At 41.9% G+C, this 21,496-nt stretch overlaps 1 protein-coding gene across 1 annotated transcript in view; it reads right to left on the reverse strand.

The window, feature by feature from the left end:
• sbf1 (SET binding factor 1) overlaps positions 1-19,157 on the reverse strand; it is a gene marked incomplete at its 5' end in the record, with an annotated part of 194,434 nt that extends 175,277 nt beyond the window's left edge. Inside the window, one exon of the mRNA XM_084330919.1 lies at positions 18,867-19,157. Coding sequence (XP_084187045.1) covers positions 18,867-19,157 — 291 coding nt within the window. The remainder of the gene's footprint in view (positions 1-18,866) is intronic.
• Between the last annotated feature and the right edge of the window lie 2,339 nt (positions 19,158-21,496).

Genomic DNA, 21,496 nt, shown 5'->3' on the forward strand with positions numbered 1-21,496 from the left:
AACTTTCAAAAGGAATGTGATACATTTACATGTAGTCATTTAGCGGAGCACTTTTATCCAAAGCGATTTACAGGTTATGTAGGACAAGTCAGCAGGAAGGGTACAACTCTTACAGCTGAGTAACAATGTTCATCAAAGTGTTGAAACTTGGGTGCTGCAGTGTTGAGTGCATAGTAGTAGAGACGTGTTATGCAGAGAACAAACTTAACTTTTTGACTTACCAGCCATTTGGCTGGTAGATTTTTAAAAGTACTAGCCGGGCAGATTTTTTACCAGCCAAAAATTATAAATAGCTTTTTAGTATATCGCCATGTGTTATTATTACATATAATACTCGCATATGCTATTTTCAATTAATATCATAAACAACATAAGGAATATTAGCATAATTTTGAGTAGACTGAAGGAATGAGTCAGCGTTAATAGTTTTAAATGCAAATAATTTATTGAAACATAGAAGTGGGGTCGGGACACACACACACACACACTGTGTTTCAACTCACCACCCCCGCATCATATTGTAGTCTGTCTTCAAACTTCCACTCCTCTCGAAACTTTTTTATATTTGAATATCAACATTATCTGTCCATCCTCAGTAATCCTCAGTTTACTATAATATACTCCTGTCCTGAGTCCTGACTAGTGACTCCGTCGTCTTTCCAAACGCACGCACACACGCACACACAGGGAAGGGGAGAGTGCCCCCCCCCCCATTTCCCTTCCCTTTGCCTCTGCCTCGTCTGCTCATCAGGATTAGCTTGTTAGCTTACGTTAACGTTGTAGTGATTGGTACATAAACGTTAATTTCGGGCGATGTGGGCATAAAGGAATGGCGACGGTGCAAAGCATGTAGCTGCATTGGACTCGTGAGAAGAAAAAAAACACCACAGACTTATTTTGAGTCTGTAGGCGCACTGCTGTGTTAACGCTGCTGTGTTTAACGCTGCTGCTCTGTTTTCAAGAAACACTGAGTGGGCGGATATCATATGACTCGCGCAGTTGCTATAGGGTTTTCAAAATAAGAGTATCATATGAACCTGAACGTTGCTAGCTGCCGGAGCCCAGATATTATGACTGGAGCTGCGCTTGGGGCTGCAATGAGACCCGCACAGGATTTTCAAAATAAGAGTATCGATATGAACTACACGCCAGCTGGCGAGCAGACTATTATTTTTAGCCGCCAGACGGTAAATCTACACGCATTTGGCGAATGGCGTCTAGTTATTTTGTTCCCTGCGTGTTAGTATAGTAGGCAGTAATATAGGCAAGGAAGATTATTTAGTGGAAGAGTGCATGATAGTAGAAGACAGTAAGAAGGTTAGCGTTTAGTTTTTTCTTCTTTCATTTCAGATATTGATTTAAGAAGTGCGTCTTTAGTCGATGGTGAAAGATTGGTCGTGTTTCGGCTGTCCTAACTAGGGATGCACGGATCCGATATTGATATATATCTATATCTTTTTTTTTTATAATAATAAATAACAATTCAGTACATTTATATCCATGTGTTAATTTTTTACATTTTGTTTCACTAAGTTAGGAAAGTAATGTTTTAAGTCAAGTAGGGCTGTACCGAATTTATAATGCAATGACCGACGTTAAATGATTCAAGTAGTATGGGTGATATATAGATCAGAACAGTTTGTATGGATAATAATAATCAAAAACGCTGAAACTCACCCCAGTCTCCTCTTACCGTTGGGTGATGAGCGTGGAGCAAAAATATCGCTATTATGGGATGTTGATCTATGCGATCCATTTCCAGGTTGTATAATACTATATACGTCCAAATAATGTTGTTTATTGAGTTATGGAAACGGATCGATTATCCAGTGTGTCAAGATGGAGTCCCGCGAGCGATAGCGAGTGGCCGGAGGGAATAGGGAGACACACCGGCGTCACAATTATCAACATCCGGTTGTAACTCGCCGATCGGCCACCAGGTGGCGGTGTTGAAGTGTTGGAGAGTTGAGCGGAGTCCTACAGCACCAGTCAAGGATCCGTGGGTGAAATATGAATACCATGACAGAAATTTGAAATATTGATCTCAAAGACGCTGTAAAACGTCATTGGCAAATTACGCATGGCGAGGAATGACGTCTTAACACGTCATTGGCGAGAAAAGGGTTAAGGTACAATATAAGGGCATACAATAATGATGAAACAATAATTGTGCCCTTAGGCCTATAGAACATGAACATGCTACTGTATGACAGAAATGGCAATAACACCATAACATTTCAAATTAAAGTGTTTAATTTTTTATATCTATATAGGAACAAATGTCAAGCATAACTAATAATTGTCCAGGTAATTTTTTCTTCCCAAAACAACTTGGTGCAGCTTTAACCTGAAGGCATGTCATTGTAAACAGGTAAATCATAAGCTTATTTTTTCTCAAAATCTGAACAGTCCGATGACTATATTTCGGTGTGATCGACACTCAATGTCACAAACTAAAACTACTGTAGCATACCAAAAGATAGGCTACTGTTCACTTCCCACTTCCAGTGGTCTAGGACTTAGTACAAACTCTTTTCATGTTGTGGGCCAGGAATACCAGTTTGTCGACATGGTCTGGTAGAAGTGACCTTCTAGCTTTACTCACGATGAATCCTGCCTTTGAAAAAGTCCGCTCAGCTGGAGGTGACGTCGCTGGGATGCAGAGTATGTATCTAGCGGTCACCGTAAGTTTTGGGTAGCGTTCTGAGTTTTTCTTCCACCATAAAAGTGGCCCAGAATCCACCTTGGTTGTCATTCAGGTAATCCTGAATTTCACTCATTTCGTTTGCCTCGATGACTTCTTCCTCATCCATAGTCAGTAGCATGTCAATATTTCTCTGTTTGTCAGTCTTCTGATTTTCCGCTGGAGCTGCAGCTCCCTCTTGTGGGCGACAGCGACTGGTTCCCTCACGCGGATTTTCCATCAGCTGCGGTGGGTTAACTGCAGCGGCAGCCACATGCGTCGTTAAACGACTGGTTAAATTGGCATGTTCCATGTAAGCAGCATTTCTCCTGTCGTTCAAGGAATTTCAGTTTTTTTAACCTGGGATCAACTGCAGCTGCCAGCACGGGGACACTGCTCACATCCAATGGTGTCAGCGAAAATCTCTCGTCAATCTCTTCGACCAGTTTCCGCTTCAGCTCTCTGATAGCAGGAGTTTCTTCCTCCCGATTGATCAGATGATGTCGTTTTACGTTCATCAGCATGGGGATAATTGTGGACAATGAGGTATTGTCTTCTTCGGACAACAGTTCAGTGAGTGTGATGAGAGGTTTCAGAACGGTAGCCGCTTCTTCAGCCACAATCCACTGTTGTGATGTCAGATCTAGGAGCCGGTCTGCCCTTTTGGTGGTGATCAGATCTGATAAAACAGCTGCCACTGCCCACCGCTGCTCAACAAGACGTTCGAGCATAAAACAGGTGGAATTCCACCGTGTTGCAACATCTTGGATTAATTTATGCTGAGGAAGATTTTGTTGCATTTGTTTGTCCCGGAGTGCTGCTGTTGCCTTCGCACTTCTCTTGAAGTGTCCTACGAGACGTCTGGACGCTGCAACAGTGCGCAACACGGGATCATGTTTGAGGGCTCCAGCAATGCACAGCTGTAAGGTATGGCCTGCACACCTCACTACTTTTACATCTCCCCACGACTCTGCTGCACGGAGTAAATCAGCACATCGGACCATGTTGGCCGCGTTGTCATGGACAACGGCGACTCTTTTCGATTCTGGCATCTGGAAAGCGTCGGCAACCTCTCCGAGTCTCTGAGCTATATTTATTGATGTATGACTTTCCGTCATTTCTGTTGTTTCGAGCACATAGCCATTAAGTCTCCAGTCTTCTGTAATCAGATGGGCTGTTACGGTCATATACGCTTCCATTTGTTGGGATGTCCAAATGTCTGTGGTGAAGCTAACAGCGGAGGACTTTTTAATCACATCACAGAGAATTCCTCTCAATTCAGTGTATTTATTGGTTAGGTGTTCTGTGATTGTTTGGCGATTTGGAATTGTGTACCCTGGTTTAAGCTTTTCCATCAAGTATCTAAAACCCGACCCTTGTGCCGTATTCACCGGCCTCATGTCCATTGCAATAAATGTCACGACTCTCACGAGTGCATCAGTTATATCCTTTTTCCTCTTTTCGGACAACGGAGGTTTCATCACCTGATCCAAGGTTCTTTGGCTTTGTGTTGCGCAGCTTGCTGTTGCCGCCAATGCAGTCCATTGCTGGGGATGCACCTAAATGTTCCGTAATACACACAATTAGTTGTGCAAACTGCAAATATTGCGTGTATATAATATATAAATTATATAAATTTATAAAAATAATATATTTTGCTATCCCTACTACTCTTACCTCAAAATCTTTGGCAGGGTTATTTATTCATCATAGCCATTTTAGCTAGTTAACTAACGTTAATCTAACGTTATCCAACCTAACGTTAAGCTAGCCACGTATAGGGTTGGGCATCGTTTGGATTTGACCGATTCCGGTTCTGGTTCCGATTCTCCATATCGATTCCTGTTCTGAACGATTCTCGGTTCCGATTCTTTGAGGTGCAGGTCACAGCTTATTTCGCAGGAGAATTGTTTTTGTTGTTGAAAATTTTAATATTTTTTCATACTATTCACATTTTCAGTTGACTTGATAGTTTAATGTGGTTGCTGTACTGTAACTAGGGTATTAATTAACAAAGTAAAAAAAATAAAAATTAAAAATAACTTTTTTTCTTTTTTAAGAATCGAAATGCAGATACCGGTATGTTACTTCCGGTTCCAGAACCGGAAGTTAGGAACTGGTTCCTAATTAGAACCGGTTTTCGGTGCCCAACCCTAGCCACGTAGACTTAGTAACTTACACTTTTCAAATGATTGGCCAAATTTGTAGTAGAATGATGGTATGCCAGTTTCACTGTGCATAACTGGCACTGCACTTTTTTAGAATCATCAGTAATCTTAAAATGCTTCCAAACTGGGCGATTTCTTTGACATCTTCCTAAAGTCGTTGTTGGTAAAGTCAGGGCTGTACGCTAAGCTTTTTCACTAGGGGCACACTTTTTAAATAACAATTTGACCATTATTAAAAAAATATGTTCCTCCTGCCTCATTACTGTGGTCCTTTTATTTAACATTTAAGTGCGTTTGTTTTCAGGTTTGTATCTTTATAATGAACCAACTGAGAAAGTGTGTAAATCACTAATAGAACAAAAACAACAAACTGTGTGTGTGTGTGTGTGCGCGCGCTTGTGTACGTAGTGCTCCTTGAATGAGATCATCACAACACACACACCATTAATCAGGAGGACAAGAAACTCTGCATACATTTGTTTCACAATGAAAAGTGCTTTAGAAATCAAATGAATTATTATTATTGTAAATAACCCCATGAAAGGTTTATTATTTGTATGGGTAATTACCTGCTTCATATTTGTGATGTTACTGGTTTCAGTGTGTGCCTAAAGTGATCAATGTGTTGGGCCATTTATAGAGATCTATGCCAATTAATGTTTATGTATATCCGGGACTTTTTTTTTATAAGAATTGAGAGGTATTTGTATATATGACCTTTATTTTGAAAACTGTTGCAACGCAACCTTATTTACATTTGCGCTTTTGACAGTGAAATGTTCAGTCCAACTTAGCTCGAAGGAAAGACTAATAAAAAAGGTTTAATTGACCCGTATGAGGCTCTTACGGTAGGACTTTGATTGTTTATAGAAGTGGAATGTATGTAATACTATGCAAAACGAGAAATAAACAGTGATTTTACCAGCAGTAAAGTTGCAAGCCACTTTCATTTCATATATGGGGAACCGACAATTATTAGTATCATCTTAATATTTGCATATTGTCTCATTATTAGATAGATAGATAGGTTGATACTTTATTGATCCGCGGTGTCAATTTATTGTATTTCACGTCCTAATAGTGGGGTACTCACGTAATGCATGGCTGATCCTGAACGTTAGAAGTTTCCGTGTCCCCGTCAATCAATCATCACATCATCACGTCAATCATCATCATCTTATCATCTCTCCACATCGGACGTGGTTGTCATAAAATGGACTGATATCCATTATCCACTCCGTTGTTCTTGCGGAGCAAGAGCCATATTATTATTTAAAGCCAAGGAAGCGGCCACATTCAGTTTCGTTTCGCTAGGAATTATGGGATTTGGTGTTGGATGTATAGACTACGCAGACAGGGACATGGTCTTTAATCGCACGATAGACTACAAGTACCAAGTATATAGCGTGACCCAGATTCACTCCACGAAAATCTTTTTTTCACTCAGGCTATCGCAGTAAGTTCATTCATTGCCGACAGATTATTTCATAGCACCACGACATTCTGTCGCACTGTACAGCCTTGGTTGTAGGCTAATGTTTGTATGGATTAATTTAGGAGTGAAATGCGAATGAAGGGTTGAAATCTCTACTCGCAACGTTGCTACCAGATATAATATTTCAATCGCAACGGCCAAATTAAGGGGCAATTTGCAACGAGATCGTCGCAGTGTACAGCCCTGAAAGTGAGGGTGACGTCTTGATGGAGCGCCAAGCGCCAAACGGATGCCGATAGGCGACACATAAAAAAAAATACTATATACAAAAAAAAAAGAAAAAAATTATAAAAAATTTGAATGTTGATTTAGAATTCGAATGTCAACATTGTGATCGAAGCTTCAAAGCTTCGAAGCATTCGGTACAGCCCTAAAGTCAAGCCTGATGTTGCTTTGCACAATAGAATGATCCCAGTCTCTTCCACACAGTGAGGCATAGTTTATTAATTGAACAATGGGTATCGGATCGGTACTTGGTATCGGCCGATACCCAAAGCCCAGGTATCGGTATCAGGACTGAAAATCGGTCGGAGCCCTAACTGTGGTGGGAAGTTTGTTCCACCATTGTGGAGCGAGGACCGAGAATAGCCTGCGTCACTATGTGATGAGAGCCGAAGTCAGTTAATCATCAGGCGAGTAAACACAGAGCGTGACCAATCAGAACGAGTAAACACAGAGCGTGACCAATCAGAACGCCTCGGGGCATGGATCCTTCCTAGGATCTATGGCTGTATGGAATGCATGTAATGTATGGAATATTAGCCACTCTGGGGCTTGAGAACAACAGTCTGTTGTACCAGCTGTGTGCAAGTTTAAACAACAAACAAACTTGAAAATGTTTTATGTGAAGACATATTTTTTATAACAGACACACAATAACTGCTGAATCAACAGCAGATACAGCTATCCATTGCCAACATATGTTTTTATGTTTTTCTTATTATTCATTTTAAATGTTTGTTTTTTATCCTTGTTTTTATTTTATTCGTTTGAATGTATAGACTTCTGTATAAATTATGTATAATATTTATTTCTCTTATTTCTCTGGATTCTATCACAAAACTGAAAGTTATTTGCATAGATTGGAGCGCAGTTAGTGTGTCTACCTTCTGTGAACATTTAGCAACAATCCACATTGCAATCCGATCCAAAATAGCGGAGCCATATCCATTATAAGAATGGAACTACATACAGTCGATTTCATTCACGGTTCCTCAGTGCACGCCTGGAGATACTAAATCCAAATTGAACTCCATTTGAAAGGAGATTTGGCCCGATCCATAGATGTGCAAGTTGGCTATAATAAGGTAATTTATAGGCCTGGTATTCTATATTCTATAATAATATTTCAAATTGCATGTGTCCGGGTGGCAGAATTCAGTACTGTATCTACAAAACATTATGTTTAATCATTCATTTGCTTCGATTTTTTGTACACGTGATCTAGGGCTGGGCGATATGGCCTAAATATGATATCACGATATTTTCGGACCTTTCGGCGATACACGATACACATCACGATGTTTTTCCTTTTTTCCCCAAACAATTCATTATGAGGCTTTCCAAGACAGTATTTGAGTTTGCAAGCTAACATTAAAGACAAAAGACTCATGCATTTAGCATTTTTTTTTATTATATATTAGATTTAGATTATTGGATTCTTTATATATTTAGCATTTTAGCCTTTAGTTTTTTTAGATTATATATTGTAAATATTTATTATTTGAACGGCTTAAGGCTATATCTGTACTTGATGTTTGTTTGTTGTGTTGCATACTTGAAATAAACTTCAATCAAATCAAATCAAACCCCCCCTCTTAAAAACAAAAACCTGTGTTTAACCTAGCCATCTATAAAACATCATGCTAAAACTGTGAAACAAATGTCCTACTCCTCTAAAGAAAGAAATACATAGCAAACATGACTCAGTTATCCAATAGTGCTGCTGCTTTTTATTTTGTTAATCTTTTAGTTAATAAGAATAAAAGACTACAATATCTATGACTACAACGGTTTCATGACGGCTTCCTGTCCTCGCCGGAAGTGCGTCGGATACCTAAGTCAACTTAACGTTAAATGTTCAACAACAGAACAGATTGCTGCTAATTAAACACTTCATGGAAACGGAGTAACGTTAACGTTATGTCGAGTTCAAAAGTGTAGTGTAGTATGAACTCGACATAACATTAACATTACTCCGTGTCCACTCTTGCGTCGCAGATGGATGGTACACTATGTTAGCTCCGTAGCTAATCCGCTCATAGACTAATTTACCGATAGCAGTACTGTTAACGTCGGAGCTTATCAATACTCCTGGGTTTCGGGGGCATCCCTAGCACCGAACCACCGCCTCTCTGTCTCTGGCTAGGTGTGTGCGCTTGCGTGCGTGTATGTGCGTGTAGATGACGTAATTTGGGCAAGTGTGTGTGTGACTGACTTTTTTTTTTCTGCAAGAGTGAGAGGAAAGCATTTAGCACTGCGCTTGCAAGTCTCATCTCAGCCGCGGCGGCCTCTAACGATATCCACGATACGTTTAAAAAGTGTATCGTTAAGGGCGGCTACGTGTCGTAGTGGGCAAGGCGCTCGCCACGAAATGCTGGAGACGCTGGGCTCGTCAGTTCGAGCCCAGCGCTCCACATTTGCTTTCAGTTTAGCTGGTCGTCCGTACTAATACACATTGGCCGTATTAGGGGGTGGGAAACTGATGGGTGGGGATCGGGCGTTGTGGACAGCGACTCCTACAGGTCGGTTGGTGCGCCTGCGCAGTAGAATCAGGAAGTGTCGGGGGCAGCGTGAGCCTCCCACGCGTTACTCCTCGCCACCGAGAGATCGAGCTGCGCAGGTGAAAAGATGCGACTGCTGTTACCTCAAGTACCGGAGGGGACTTGTGCTATGTATGACTTAGTCCACATTGCAGCCGGCTTGTGGGAGGCAAGAAACAGCGTCCGTGACAGGGGAGGGTTGAATTGGATGATACGAAATTGGGATGGGAGAAAATATAGAAAATGGGAGAAAAAGTGTATCGTTAATAAACTGTACCCGATATTTATATAATATCGTCATATCGCCCAGCCCTAACATGATCTCAAGAAGGTGATGAACGAGCTCAGTGGCAGTTTTTCATGTCTGGTCATTTTTAGCATTATGTTATTCACTGTCAAAGATGCAAAGAAAAATCATAATTCCTTTCTTTATCAAATTAGTTTCACAACAAACAAACACAACATTGACGACAACAATAACTACAAGACAACAAAAATAACAAACGGACCCAAAACCAGACAAAAAATCATATGCAAAATATACCCAGTATATAGTATACCCCCCCCCCCCCCTTAGCTCTATCAAGTTCAACCCTGCTCCCCTCCCCCTTCTAATCCATATCGTTAGCCTCATACGACAGCCGCCCAAGTCATCCTCCAAGACCGTTGAAAAATGAGCCTCGGAGGTCAGTCCTAACAGTTCCTAACTTCCGGTTCTGGAATGCTAGGGATGCACCGATATGAAAATTGGCCACCGATACCGATTGTTCAACTAACACAATCGGCCGATACCGATACTTGTGGCAAAAAATAAGTATTTGTAATTTCTTTTTTTTTTCTTTTTCTTTTAATATTTAATTAAATTTTCCCATTTTTTTTTTAATGAAACTACTGTATATTTGTATGTGTATGTTTGTATTTGTATTGTAGGCCTCTTTACTTACTTAAAAAAAGGAAACATCAAGAAATATGTTTATGGTATTAATTCCACCATGCCATGTAGCACTATCCCTCTCCCAGTATCGTCTGGCGGCCTGCAGATGGATACTATTCTCTCAACCAGAGCTCTCAGCCAATGCAATAGAACCATTTTGATTGACAGTCGATTCGGCCAATTACGCCACACTGCTAGCACCCACCTCCTGCTGTTCTTACCACCAATCGGCAAGCGTTTATTCATTTTCTACTTCCGGGCATGCCGCCATTGATCTGCTTGCGAGAACCACAACAAGCTAATACGTTAGCTGCCCGGCCCGCCGACCAGCGCTCCACAGCATGACCAAACGAGACACAATGATTTTACTGCAACAAATGTTATAATAAAACAAAGCCTTTCTAAACATTTGTCTGGTTGAAAACTTTATTAACAGATTGCAGAATGGGTAGTTGGGTACGGAATGAGCAACGGAATGGAACTGAGCTATGAACGGAGTAATGCCTTGCTTACTACTTGCTTCGGGTAAATAATATGCTGATGTTATTGAACGTGTAACACTAACTATATAACGTTAATGCCACAAAACGAATGTTTGTGTCATTTTAACAGCAGATACTTTCTTAAATGCCATCTTCCCGAGAGAGGGGTGTTGACGGGGAGCTGTGATGGGTTCGCTTGGTTGTGTTATTAATAGCATTGAACAGCTAACCGAAAGCTAGCATTAACTAACGTTAAAGGTTTAGCCATAACGTTACCTTGGCTAAAGTTGGGGCTATTCATAATCCAGCAATAATGGCTGCAGACCTGCAAGCAAAGTACAGCAAGTTGGCAAAGGAGTATTCCAACGTAAATCACATTTTCACCAGTAACGTTAGTCTTCCATCTGCCGGTAGCTCATGCTAGCTAGTAGCTAACCTAGCTCAAGTTAGCGTCGTCACTGAGCGACCACCTCGCGTACACAATTAATGACATGTTGTGGACAGCCATATCGGTGACAATGTTTAGCTTTTAGTGCCAAATGATAAGAGTCTGAAGCGGAGTCTCAAAAGAGAATGTTGAATATTTAGTAGTAACTTTGATGCAGTAGCTTGTGTGTGTGTGGGGGACTGGGGCCGGCGTTGTGCAGGATGCGACTGAACTTATCGGCTACTGCCATCGGCACATTCGAGCTTATCGGCCGATAGGCCGATTGCAGTCAACAAGGCACTTATCGGCCGATACCGATACCCGACCGATACATCGGTGCACCCCTACATAATGCATTTCGATTCTTAACACATTGCCCCTGCCGGGGGTTATGTAAGGGATAATCTATAGCTACGAGGTCATTGTCGCAAAATAATTGACCGACACAGAGTTTAAAATACCAAGGCGCAGCGCCGAGGTGTTTTAAACGTCAGTGAAGGTCAATTATTTTGCGACAATGATCGAGTATAGCTATACATTATCCCGCTTATTACATGGCTAACTTACTAACAATATACCTAATTAATTTTACATCGACAAGACGAGATCAAATGCAGACGCAGTTCTGTTCTGGCTCCGCTGTCATCGTCACACACACTCTGCTGTCAGTGCAGCCAGCAGGTGTGTCTGATTGACTGCACTGATGCAGTGTGTCAGTGGCCTTGATTGCGAACAGCTGCGCACAGCGGTCATTATTGTTCCACAGAGGTCCGTTATCGAGTAATATCCGACCTCTGACGAGCGCTATTGACCAATCACAAGCAAGCATTTCGGCGAGGGGGGGGTCCTCTACTACAGAGGGGGGGGGGGGGGGGGACTACTACAGAGGGGGGGTCCTCTACTACAGAGGGGGGGGGTGACTAATACAGGAATAGACAGCTTTGTGACAAAGGGTGGAAATATATGTGACTGTTGATTGATTGAAAAGTTTATTAACAGATTGCAGAATGGGTACAGTACAGTACAGCTCAATACATACAATTGTTAAGGGGATGCAGACCAGAGAAAGACTTTCATCTTGTTTACATCAGGGTCCCCCATTTTCAATTCATCATAACATATATGACATACATGACATACAGATAGACAGTACTGCTACATCTATACATTTATGACATATCAGATTTGCAAATACAGTACTGTTTGTGATACAAAAGTGTCCAGAAGAAGAGTGTATATACATTTGACGTAGAAACTGTACATTGGAGGAGGTTGGGTGGGCGGGGTGGGGTTGGGTGGGCGGGTGTGGGCTGTACATTGGAGGTGGGGGGGGGGGGGGGGTTGGGTAGGGGGGGGGACACTGTACACTGTACATTGGAATACTGACAATGCCATACTTGGTCATTTACTGTACAACTGGGTTAGGACATTTGTAGGGGCCAGTTTCGAATTGCAGTCTCCCGTAGGTGTTTTTTTAGAGTGTTTTTGAAAGTGGGTAGTGATTCACATTCCTTTACAGCTTTGGGTAGGGCGTTCCACATTGATGTGGCATAATTGCTAAACGTGTTTAGTCCCTTGTTTGAGCCGAATCTGGGTTTAACATGATTTGTGGAACTCCCTCTGGTGTTGTGATCGTGGTATTCACTGACCTTTGGGTCACAGTGGTCACAGTGACTGTGGTCTCAGTGATGGAAGTCAAAAGTGTATGAGTGAGTGAGCTTGCGTCTGTCTGTCTGTCTGTCTGTCTGCGTGCGTGCATGCGTGTGTGTCTGTGTGTGTCTGTGTGTGCGTGTGTGTGTGTGCGTCATGCTCTTGATGTCGTACCACAACCACAGCTTCTCGTTGGCAAGTTTACAAAGCAGTGACACGACAACAGGCAGTTTCCACGGTTACTAAAACCCTCGGTAGTCAACCATTTTGGCTTTAAGTGCATGTGTGTTTGCACCATGCTGCACCCTCGATTAAGAGAGAGAGAGAGAGAGAGAGAGAGAGAGAGAGAGAGAAAGACAGAGAAACAGAGTGAGAGAGACAGAAGGAGAGAGAGACAGGAGAGAGAGAGAGAGAGAGAGAGAGAGAGAGAGAGAGAGAGAGAGAGATCGAAAATAGACAGATCAAAATAGAGGAGAGAGAGAGTCGAGAGAGAGAGACAGAGATCGAAATAGAGAGAGAGAGGAGAGAGAGAGAGAGAGAGAGAGAGAGAGAGAGAGAGAGAGAGAGAGAGAGAGAGACAGACAGACAGACAGACAGACAGACAGACAGACAGACAGACAGGCAGACAGACAGACAGGCAGACAGACAGACGGAATCTAAGGGTGGCTCAACACAGTATGTGGTATTACCACCATTTCTTTAGTTTTTGAATTCATTCTGAAAGTTACATCGTTGATGCTTGAAATGTCTGAGCTTCCATGTTAACGTATGGTTTTGTTTTTACTAAGGCTGTCAAAGTTAACACGTTATTAAACACAACATTCTTTTAATGCCACAATTTTTTTATCGCGAGATTAACGTTTAACCCATTCAGTGCCAACCACGAGATTAGTCGGGTTAACTCGCCATGCGTTGAGTGCCAAGACCCAGGAAAACCTGAGAAAACTTGGGTTTTAATCGATATTTCTTTTATTAGCAATATCCATTCATTTTTTATCCATCCAGCCTGACGTTATCATTGGGAATGGGTCTGAGCTCGAAAAGGGCAAATACCGCCGCCTATCGTCTCTATCGGATGGTATTGCACATCATTGGATTGGATTGGGTGGGACTGTGCATCAAAAAAATAAGTCCGGTCCAGGTTTTACTTCTCGGGCATGCAGCTGGATACTATTACTATTTAAAATACTTCTCATCACATTTAAAGCCCTCAACAACCTTGCCCCCTCCCTACTTGTCCGACCTCCTCCACCGTCACACGCCCACCCGTCGCCTTAGGTCTGCTGATGCCAACCTCCTAACACCTCCCACGACCAAGCTCCGGACCTGGGGCGACAGGGCCTTTGCTGCTGCTGCCCCCTCCCTCTGGAATGCCCTCCCCAGCCATATCCGTGATGCAAACACCCTGACATCTTTTAAATCAGCCCTCAAAACCCACCTTTTCAATCTTGCTTTTGACCTCTAATTCTGTCAGTTTTATTTTATTTTTTATTATTTTTGTTCTGTTTTTGTTTTGCCATAGTTTTGTCTCTTCTATCCATGTAAAGCGTCTTTGAGCATCTGGAAAAGCTCTATATAAAATAGATAAAATATTATTATTATTATTATTATTATTATTATTATTATTATTATTATTATTATTATTATTATTATTATTATTATTATTATTATTATTAGTGTGGGTGACCTGGCGAAGCCAGGTTGCCACCCACACTATACATATCCATACTCTTTTTATTTATTTATTTATTTATTCCACCGATTTTGCAAACACTTTGCAACACGTAAGCGTTCGCGCCCCATACACGTGAAAGGTATCAAAACGAGCGGCTTGCCTATGGCAACACCGGTCTCCGAACTCGTAAAGTTTCACCGCACCGTCTGGCTACGAATCGACTTTAAACGGTAAAATTTCGGAAATACAGTGCAATTTAGAGTTTCAAACACTTTGAACACTTTGCAACACGTAAGCGTTCGCGCACCATACACGTGAAAGGTATCAAAACGAGCGGCTTGCCTATGGCAATTGCGGTCTTCGAACCCGTAAAAGTTTCACCGCACCGTCTGGCTACGAATCGACTTTAAACGGTAAAATTTCGGTCCCATTGGGAATGCATTGCATTTTAGAGTGTAGCAGCTGAAATAATCTTTTTCCCCCTACCTTGGGTGAATTGCGAGTGTGATCTCAATTTTGGACGTAGAAATAAAACAAACACATCAAAACGATGACACGGCTGTCATCCCGCTCACAAAAGAAAAATAAATGGAATTGGACATTTCTATCTCAACTGACGACCATTTGTTTGAAGGTTCTCCTCCCCATTGACCGCCATGCAATCGCCCTCTAGAAATCACATTTTTCACACTATTTTTTAGCCTTCTGTTCCGATCGCCGAAGGAGTGCCACAATATCGCACGAATGCCACAATATCGCGCACAACCCTTCGCCTACTCGTTGTAGTGCTCATGTGCGCGTCACAACGCTTCATCTCTTATAGTTTTCTTTTAATCAACGTGACAATGCAGTCATGCATCTGCCTCCATAGAAATGCATTGGATAGAAAATATGCAAGTCATAGTGATTGCTTCACCTGTGTGGCTCATGGCTCACTCATGATTGGTTCAGCTGTGTGGCTCGTGGCTGAGCTGCCAATGACATCATCCACTTAACCCATCATTGGCCATCACTGTGTTGCAGTACTGAATTGCTGACAGCGCCCTCTGTCTTGTGGGTTGTGTCATTGTACTCAGTAGGGATATCCTCTTTCATTTTTCATTGGTCCATGTTGACCACCTTTCATTGGTCGATGTTGACCACTCCCCCGATCCTTAGACCACGCCCCCTTAGGCCACACCCCCTCAGTGTATCTCTTGAACCGTTTGTCGTAGAGACTTGCGGATTGTGCCATTGGTCGATGTTGACCACCTTTCATTGGTCGATGTTGACCACTCCCCCTGTTGACCACCTTTCATTGGTCGATGTTGACCACTCCCCCGATCCTTAGACCACGCCCCCTTAGGCCACCCCCCCTCAGTGTAACTCTTGAACCGTTTGTCGTAGAGACTTGGGGATTGTGCCATTGGTCGATGTTGACCACCTTTCATTGGTCGATGTTGACCACTCCCCCGATCCTTAGACCACGCCCCCTTAGGCCACACCCCCTCAGTGTATCTCTTGAACCGTTTGTCGTAGAGACTTGCGGATTGTGCCATTGTACTCGGTGTAATAGTGTAATAGTGTGTAATAGTGTAATAGTGTAATAGTGTGTAATAGTGTAATAGTGTGTAATAGTGTAATAGTGTAATAGTGTGTAATAGTGTGTAATAGTGTAATAGTGTAATAGTGTGTAATAGTGTAATAGTGTAATAGTGTGTAATAGTGTAATAGTGTGTAATAGTGTAATAGTGTAATAGTGTGTAATAGTGTGTAATAGTGTAATAGTGTAATAGTGTGTAATAGTGTCTAATAGTGTAATAGTGTAATAGTGTGTAATAGTGTAATAGTGTAATAGTGTGTAATAGTGTAATAGTGTAATAGTGTGTAATAGTGTAATAGTGTGTAATAGTGTAATAGTGTGTAATAGTGTGTAATAGTGTAATAGTGTGTAATAGTGTAATAGTGTAATAGTGTGTAATAGTGTAATAGTGTAATAGTGTGTAATAGTGTAATAGTGTGTAATAGTGTAATAGTGTAATAGTGTGTAATAGTGTAATAGTGTGTAATAGTGTAATAGTGTGTAATAGTGTAATAGTGTGTAATAGTGTAATAGTGTAATAGTGTGTAATAGTGTAATAGTGTGTAATAGTGTAATAGTGTAATAGTGTAATAGTGTGTAATAGTGTAATAGTGTAATAGTGTGTAATAGTGTGTAATAGTGTAATAGTGTGTAATAGTGTAATAGTGTAATAGTGTAATAGTGTGTAATAGTGTAATAGTGTAATAGTGTGTAATAGTGTAATAGTGTGTAATAGTGTAATAGTGTAATAGTGCAATAGTGTGTAATAGTGTAATAGTGTAATAGAGTTATAGTATGTAATAGTGTAATAGTGTAATAGTGTAATAGTGTGTAATAGTGTAATAGTGTGTAATAGTGTAATAGTGTGTAATAGTGTAATAGTGTGTAATAGTGTGTAATAGTGTGTAATAGTGTGTAATAGTGTAATATTGTGTAATAGTGTAATAGTGTTGCGGGTTGTGTCATTACACTCAGTAGGGATATCCTCTTTGATTGGTCTATGTTGACCACTCCCCCGATCCTTAGGCCGCGCCCCCTTTTTGTATCCTTTGAACCGTTTGTCATAGAGACTCGCGAGAGACCCTCTCCCCCGTTGGCCGGCGGTGCACAGGCGTCACCCACACTTTCACAATTTCCCCCGTGCGGAATTGTCTAGTTATTATTATTATTATACGACTTTGAGCTGTTGAACAGTAATCCAGGACTATTTTATTGCAATGTAAACAAAACTAAAATTCTTTTTTTAATCTATTCTATTCTACAATTTTATTGCACTGCACTATTTGCACTATTTTACTCTGTCTATTTTATCTTACTCTTTTTATTATTGTCTATTTAAAACTGAATCAACCCATAAACAAGGTGGCCTGTTGGGATGTTAGATCCTAATGTGGAAAAACTGTGATTTTATATGTCTGCACTTTATGTGCTCATTTTAGGCCTGTCTTTTTTCTGTTGTGAAAGGTGCTATACAAATAAAGTGTATTATATTATTATTATTATTATTATTATTATTATTATTATTATTATCGTCAATGCAGGCTTACTGGCTAGGTCACGCAGAAGAACACCCTCTACCCTGCTATGACACATCTGTGAGTAGGGTCCATACACCAGTCCTCAGTACCACCACATCCCTGGCTTTGGCTTCTTAAGTGATTAACTCAGCAGGCGAGATGAACGCGTGCACAAAGCAAGCGCTTTCTAGTACAAGTATGAACAAAACATGCAGTACCAGCAGCTCACAAGCACAAAATGATGAGATCATATCAAAGCCAATCACCACACCCACTGACATACACTGTTCCCTCTGTTATACACCCCAATGCACCAACACACACACACACAGACACGCACACACACACTCAGGGCCCCTCCTTGGCTCTCTGACACCATACAGAATGATCTTACATGATCACCAGACAGACTGCGCAGAGGAGAGAAGAGGAGAGAGGAGAGAGGAGAGAGGAGAGGAGAGGAGAGGAGAACAGAACAGAGTAGAGTAGAACAGAGTAGAACAGAGTAGAACAGAGTAGAGTAGAGTAGAGTAGAGTAGAGTAGAACAGAGTAGAACAGAGTAGAGTAGAGTAGAGTAGAGTAGAACACAGTAGAACAGAGCAGAACAGAGCAGAACAGAACAGAGCAGAACAGAACAGAACAGAGTAGAGTAGAGTAGAGTAGAGTAGAGTAGAGTAGAGTAGAGTAGAGTAGAGTAGAGTAGAGTAGAGTAGAACAGAACAGCTTGATATTCATAATAACACTTGACATTCAGATTTGTCTAAATTTGATCGGTCTATCAATCCTATGCAAGTAGTAAATGAAATCAGTCCACATGCTGAATGAAAGCCGTCTCTGCCAACCCACGGCTGGCATTCAGAGGACCAGAACAGGGGGGGTCCATCTGGCAACCGCCGTCGCCTTGGTGACCATGAGGGACATTTTCTTTGTGCAAAAAAGCTCTTCGACAAACTCACATCCTTCCTGCAAAACTAATACCCCCCCCCCCAACCCCCCCCCCCCCCCCCCCGTCCTTCTCTCTCCTAGACCCCCAAAACAAAAACCACAGCTTTCCAGGAGAGGAAACTAGTAGTCCGAAAGGGGAGCAGACAGAGACAAAGTCGAGCTTCGCTTGAAATCTAAGGGTTTCTTCTTCGCTTCACAAAGGCAAAGTGTCTCGTCCTAATCTGATCTTCCATAACCGACAGAAATAGGCCCCAGGGGGTAATACAGCACTTGTGCCCTGCGGTTGTGTGTCTGTGTGTCTGTGTGTCTGTGTGTCTGTGTGTGTGTGTGTATATTACTCGTAAAAGAAAAGGCTAGTAAGTATTAAGTAAGTAACCTATTTGCACTGCATGAAGACAACAGCCTGGCTCTCCCATGAGGTCTGGGTCTGAGCCACCTGTCACAGGAGCTGCCGGCCTGCCTGCCTGCTGGGAGGAGCTCAGGGGGAACTAGGGCCTGCCTGCCTGAACTGGTCGCATCAAGATTAAGGGGATGAGGAGAGGAGTATGAGAAGAATTCAGCGGCACGGGGCGGTGATGGACCAGATGCAGAGGAGATAGGATGAGGGCCACGGAGCGGGACGGGGTCGTGATGGACGAGGGCCACGGAGCGGGACGGGGTCGTGATGGACGAGGGCCACAGAGCGGGATGGGGTCGTGATGGACGAGGGCCACGGAGCGGGGTCGTGATGGACGAGGGCCACGGAGCGGGGTCGTGATGGACGAGGGCCACGGAGCGGGACGGGGTCGTGATGGACGAGGGCCACGGAGCGGGACGGGGTCGTGATGGACGAGGGCCACGGAGCGGGACGGGGTCATGATGGACTAGATCAGGGGTGGCCAAGCCGCGGCTCGCGAGCCGCATGCAGCTCTTTGCCCGTCTCTCTCTTCCATCCATAAAAAGAAGAAAAAAAACATACTTTTTTTTTTTACCTTTTTTTTTATGTCACTCATTCCATAAGGACATAAAATAAACATTTAATTTTTTTTTTTTAAATGGTCCATTTGCATGTTCTTGGTATCTGAATCTAGGGACATATATGGATCAGTGCAGAAATAGTGTGTCTGTTACTAGGCTTGAGTAAATTGTAATGAACCAAAGGAGAATATCAATTCTATTTAAAGGGGAACTATTTTACTATTTCTTTCACTATTTGGGCACTTTTACACAATTCCTGTGAGTCTATGGAACACCTCTGTAATATATATATTTTTTTATTCATTGTTTTGTATTTCTAATCAAGTCCTCAAAAACAGCATTTTTCAACCTCAAGATCTCGAGCCGTTTTGAGCCTGGGCTCCAGGTCCAGGTCCAGCCACTGTGTGCAGCTCATCTTGTATCTCAACATTAACATGCAGCGGTGTCTTTCTGACATCACAAATCATCACATTTTCAAATGACTCAGTTCAGTGAGGGTGAATATTGTGAGAGGAGAATTGGAAGAATGCGCCAATATGAGAATTTTGAGACATAGATCATATTAATATAAGTTCACATAGCTAGGAAACAATGCTAAACACTCAAAAAGGCCATTTATAAGATAGTTCCCCTTTAAAAAAAATGTTATCTTTGACTGTGAATAACACCATGCTAAGCAAATGAATAAAGGGAAGATGATTAAACAGAAGGTTTTGTAGATACAGTACTGAATTCTGCCATCTTTTTTATAATGTAAATATCTCCACCATTTTTCATCATATTGCAACACCGTTTTTTGCAAGACGTACACAGAAAGGTAGAGAAACTAACTGCGTTCTGTTTTATGGCAATAACGTTCAGGTTTGTGGGAGATAATCCCCAAAAAATTTTGAAATAAAAAAGTAAATCCAGAAGTCAGATGATTGACAGGGGCTGGTGTGAGCTGGGTAGGGTAGTTTTTCGAAATTTGAAAGCCCTGAGTCTCTTCCTTCAAAAGACTACACTCACTTTTGGCTGTGCCACTTCCTCCTGTCAATATGCGCCGGTTTCCGACTCAATGCCCTGAGACTTCTATAATCTTATATTTCACTAATGACAGTTAAAATAATTGGTAAACAAACGTAATGCTGAAAATATACACTTTTACTGTATATCTCGGGCTTAAGAGGTTAACCCTGTGAGGCCCAAATTAAAAAGACATTAGCAACTTCAGAGGCCAGAGGGTGGGACATAGGGCTGGGCGATAAAACGCTAACGATAATCATCGCAATAAATTATTTCCTCGAAATAAACATGAAACGTGGTCGCAAAGTTTCGATATATCGATTTCCCAAGCTTGGACCAAACAGTGTTCCATTCTATGCATATGATCCAGTGGCGGTAGGTTGCCCCCTGGTGGAATATAATAATCTATGCACTGGGCCGTGTGTGTACTGCGTAGAAGGTGGTGCGCGGACTGATTACCGTGATGACGACATCAACTCGAGACAAGACATTCAGTTTTGGTGTTTTGAAATCACGCGGCATAATCACAAGAGAAAACATTCATTCAGACTGTGTTGGAACAGTTGTATATAACAAAATGGATTTATATGGATTATGGACTTGGACACATTCATGGAGAATTCAAGCCGGGACCACGACGCTTCTCAAGTGACCGGCGCAGCAAACAAAGTGAGTCTATTAATAGCCCCTCCGTCGGCGCCGGGCATAAGAAGTTAATTACTGACAGAAATGTATATCGACGATAATTATCGATATCGAGTTATATGAAAATAATTTTATAATTTTATCGCGATAACGTTTTTGGCCATGGTTTTTTCGCCCAGCCCTAGTGGGACATATAAACACATTTACTATCAAATAGCATTGTGTGGCTGAACAACAGGACCAATTGACTATACATGTGCTTAAAGGGGAACTATCTTATAAATGGCCTTTTTCAGTGTTTACCATTGTTTCTTAGATATGTGGACTTATATTAATAGGATCTATGTCTCTAACTCTCATATTGGTGCATTCTTCCAATTCTCCTCTCACAATATTCACCCTCACTGAACTGAGTCATCTGAAAATGTGCATATCTGTGATGTCAGAGATTTCTCAGCTGCATAATAATGTGGCAGTTGATGTGGCAGTTGGCACCAGGCCACACAGTGGTTGGAGCCCAGCCTCAAAACGGCCACCACAAGCCTTAGCTCAAATGTAGAAGAAATTGTAAATAAGAAAGGTGTTTCAA

This window comes from Notolepis coatsorum (genome assembly GCF_963971535.1).
Source record: "Notolepis coatsorum genome assembly, chromosome: 15".
Taxonomy (NCBI): domain Eukaryota; kingdom Metazoa; phylum Chordata; class Actinopteri; order Aulopiformes; family Paralepididae; genus Notolepis; species Notolepis coatsorum.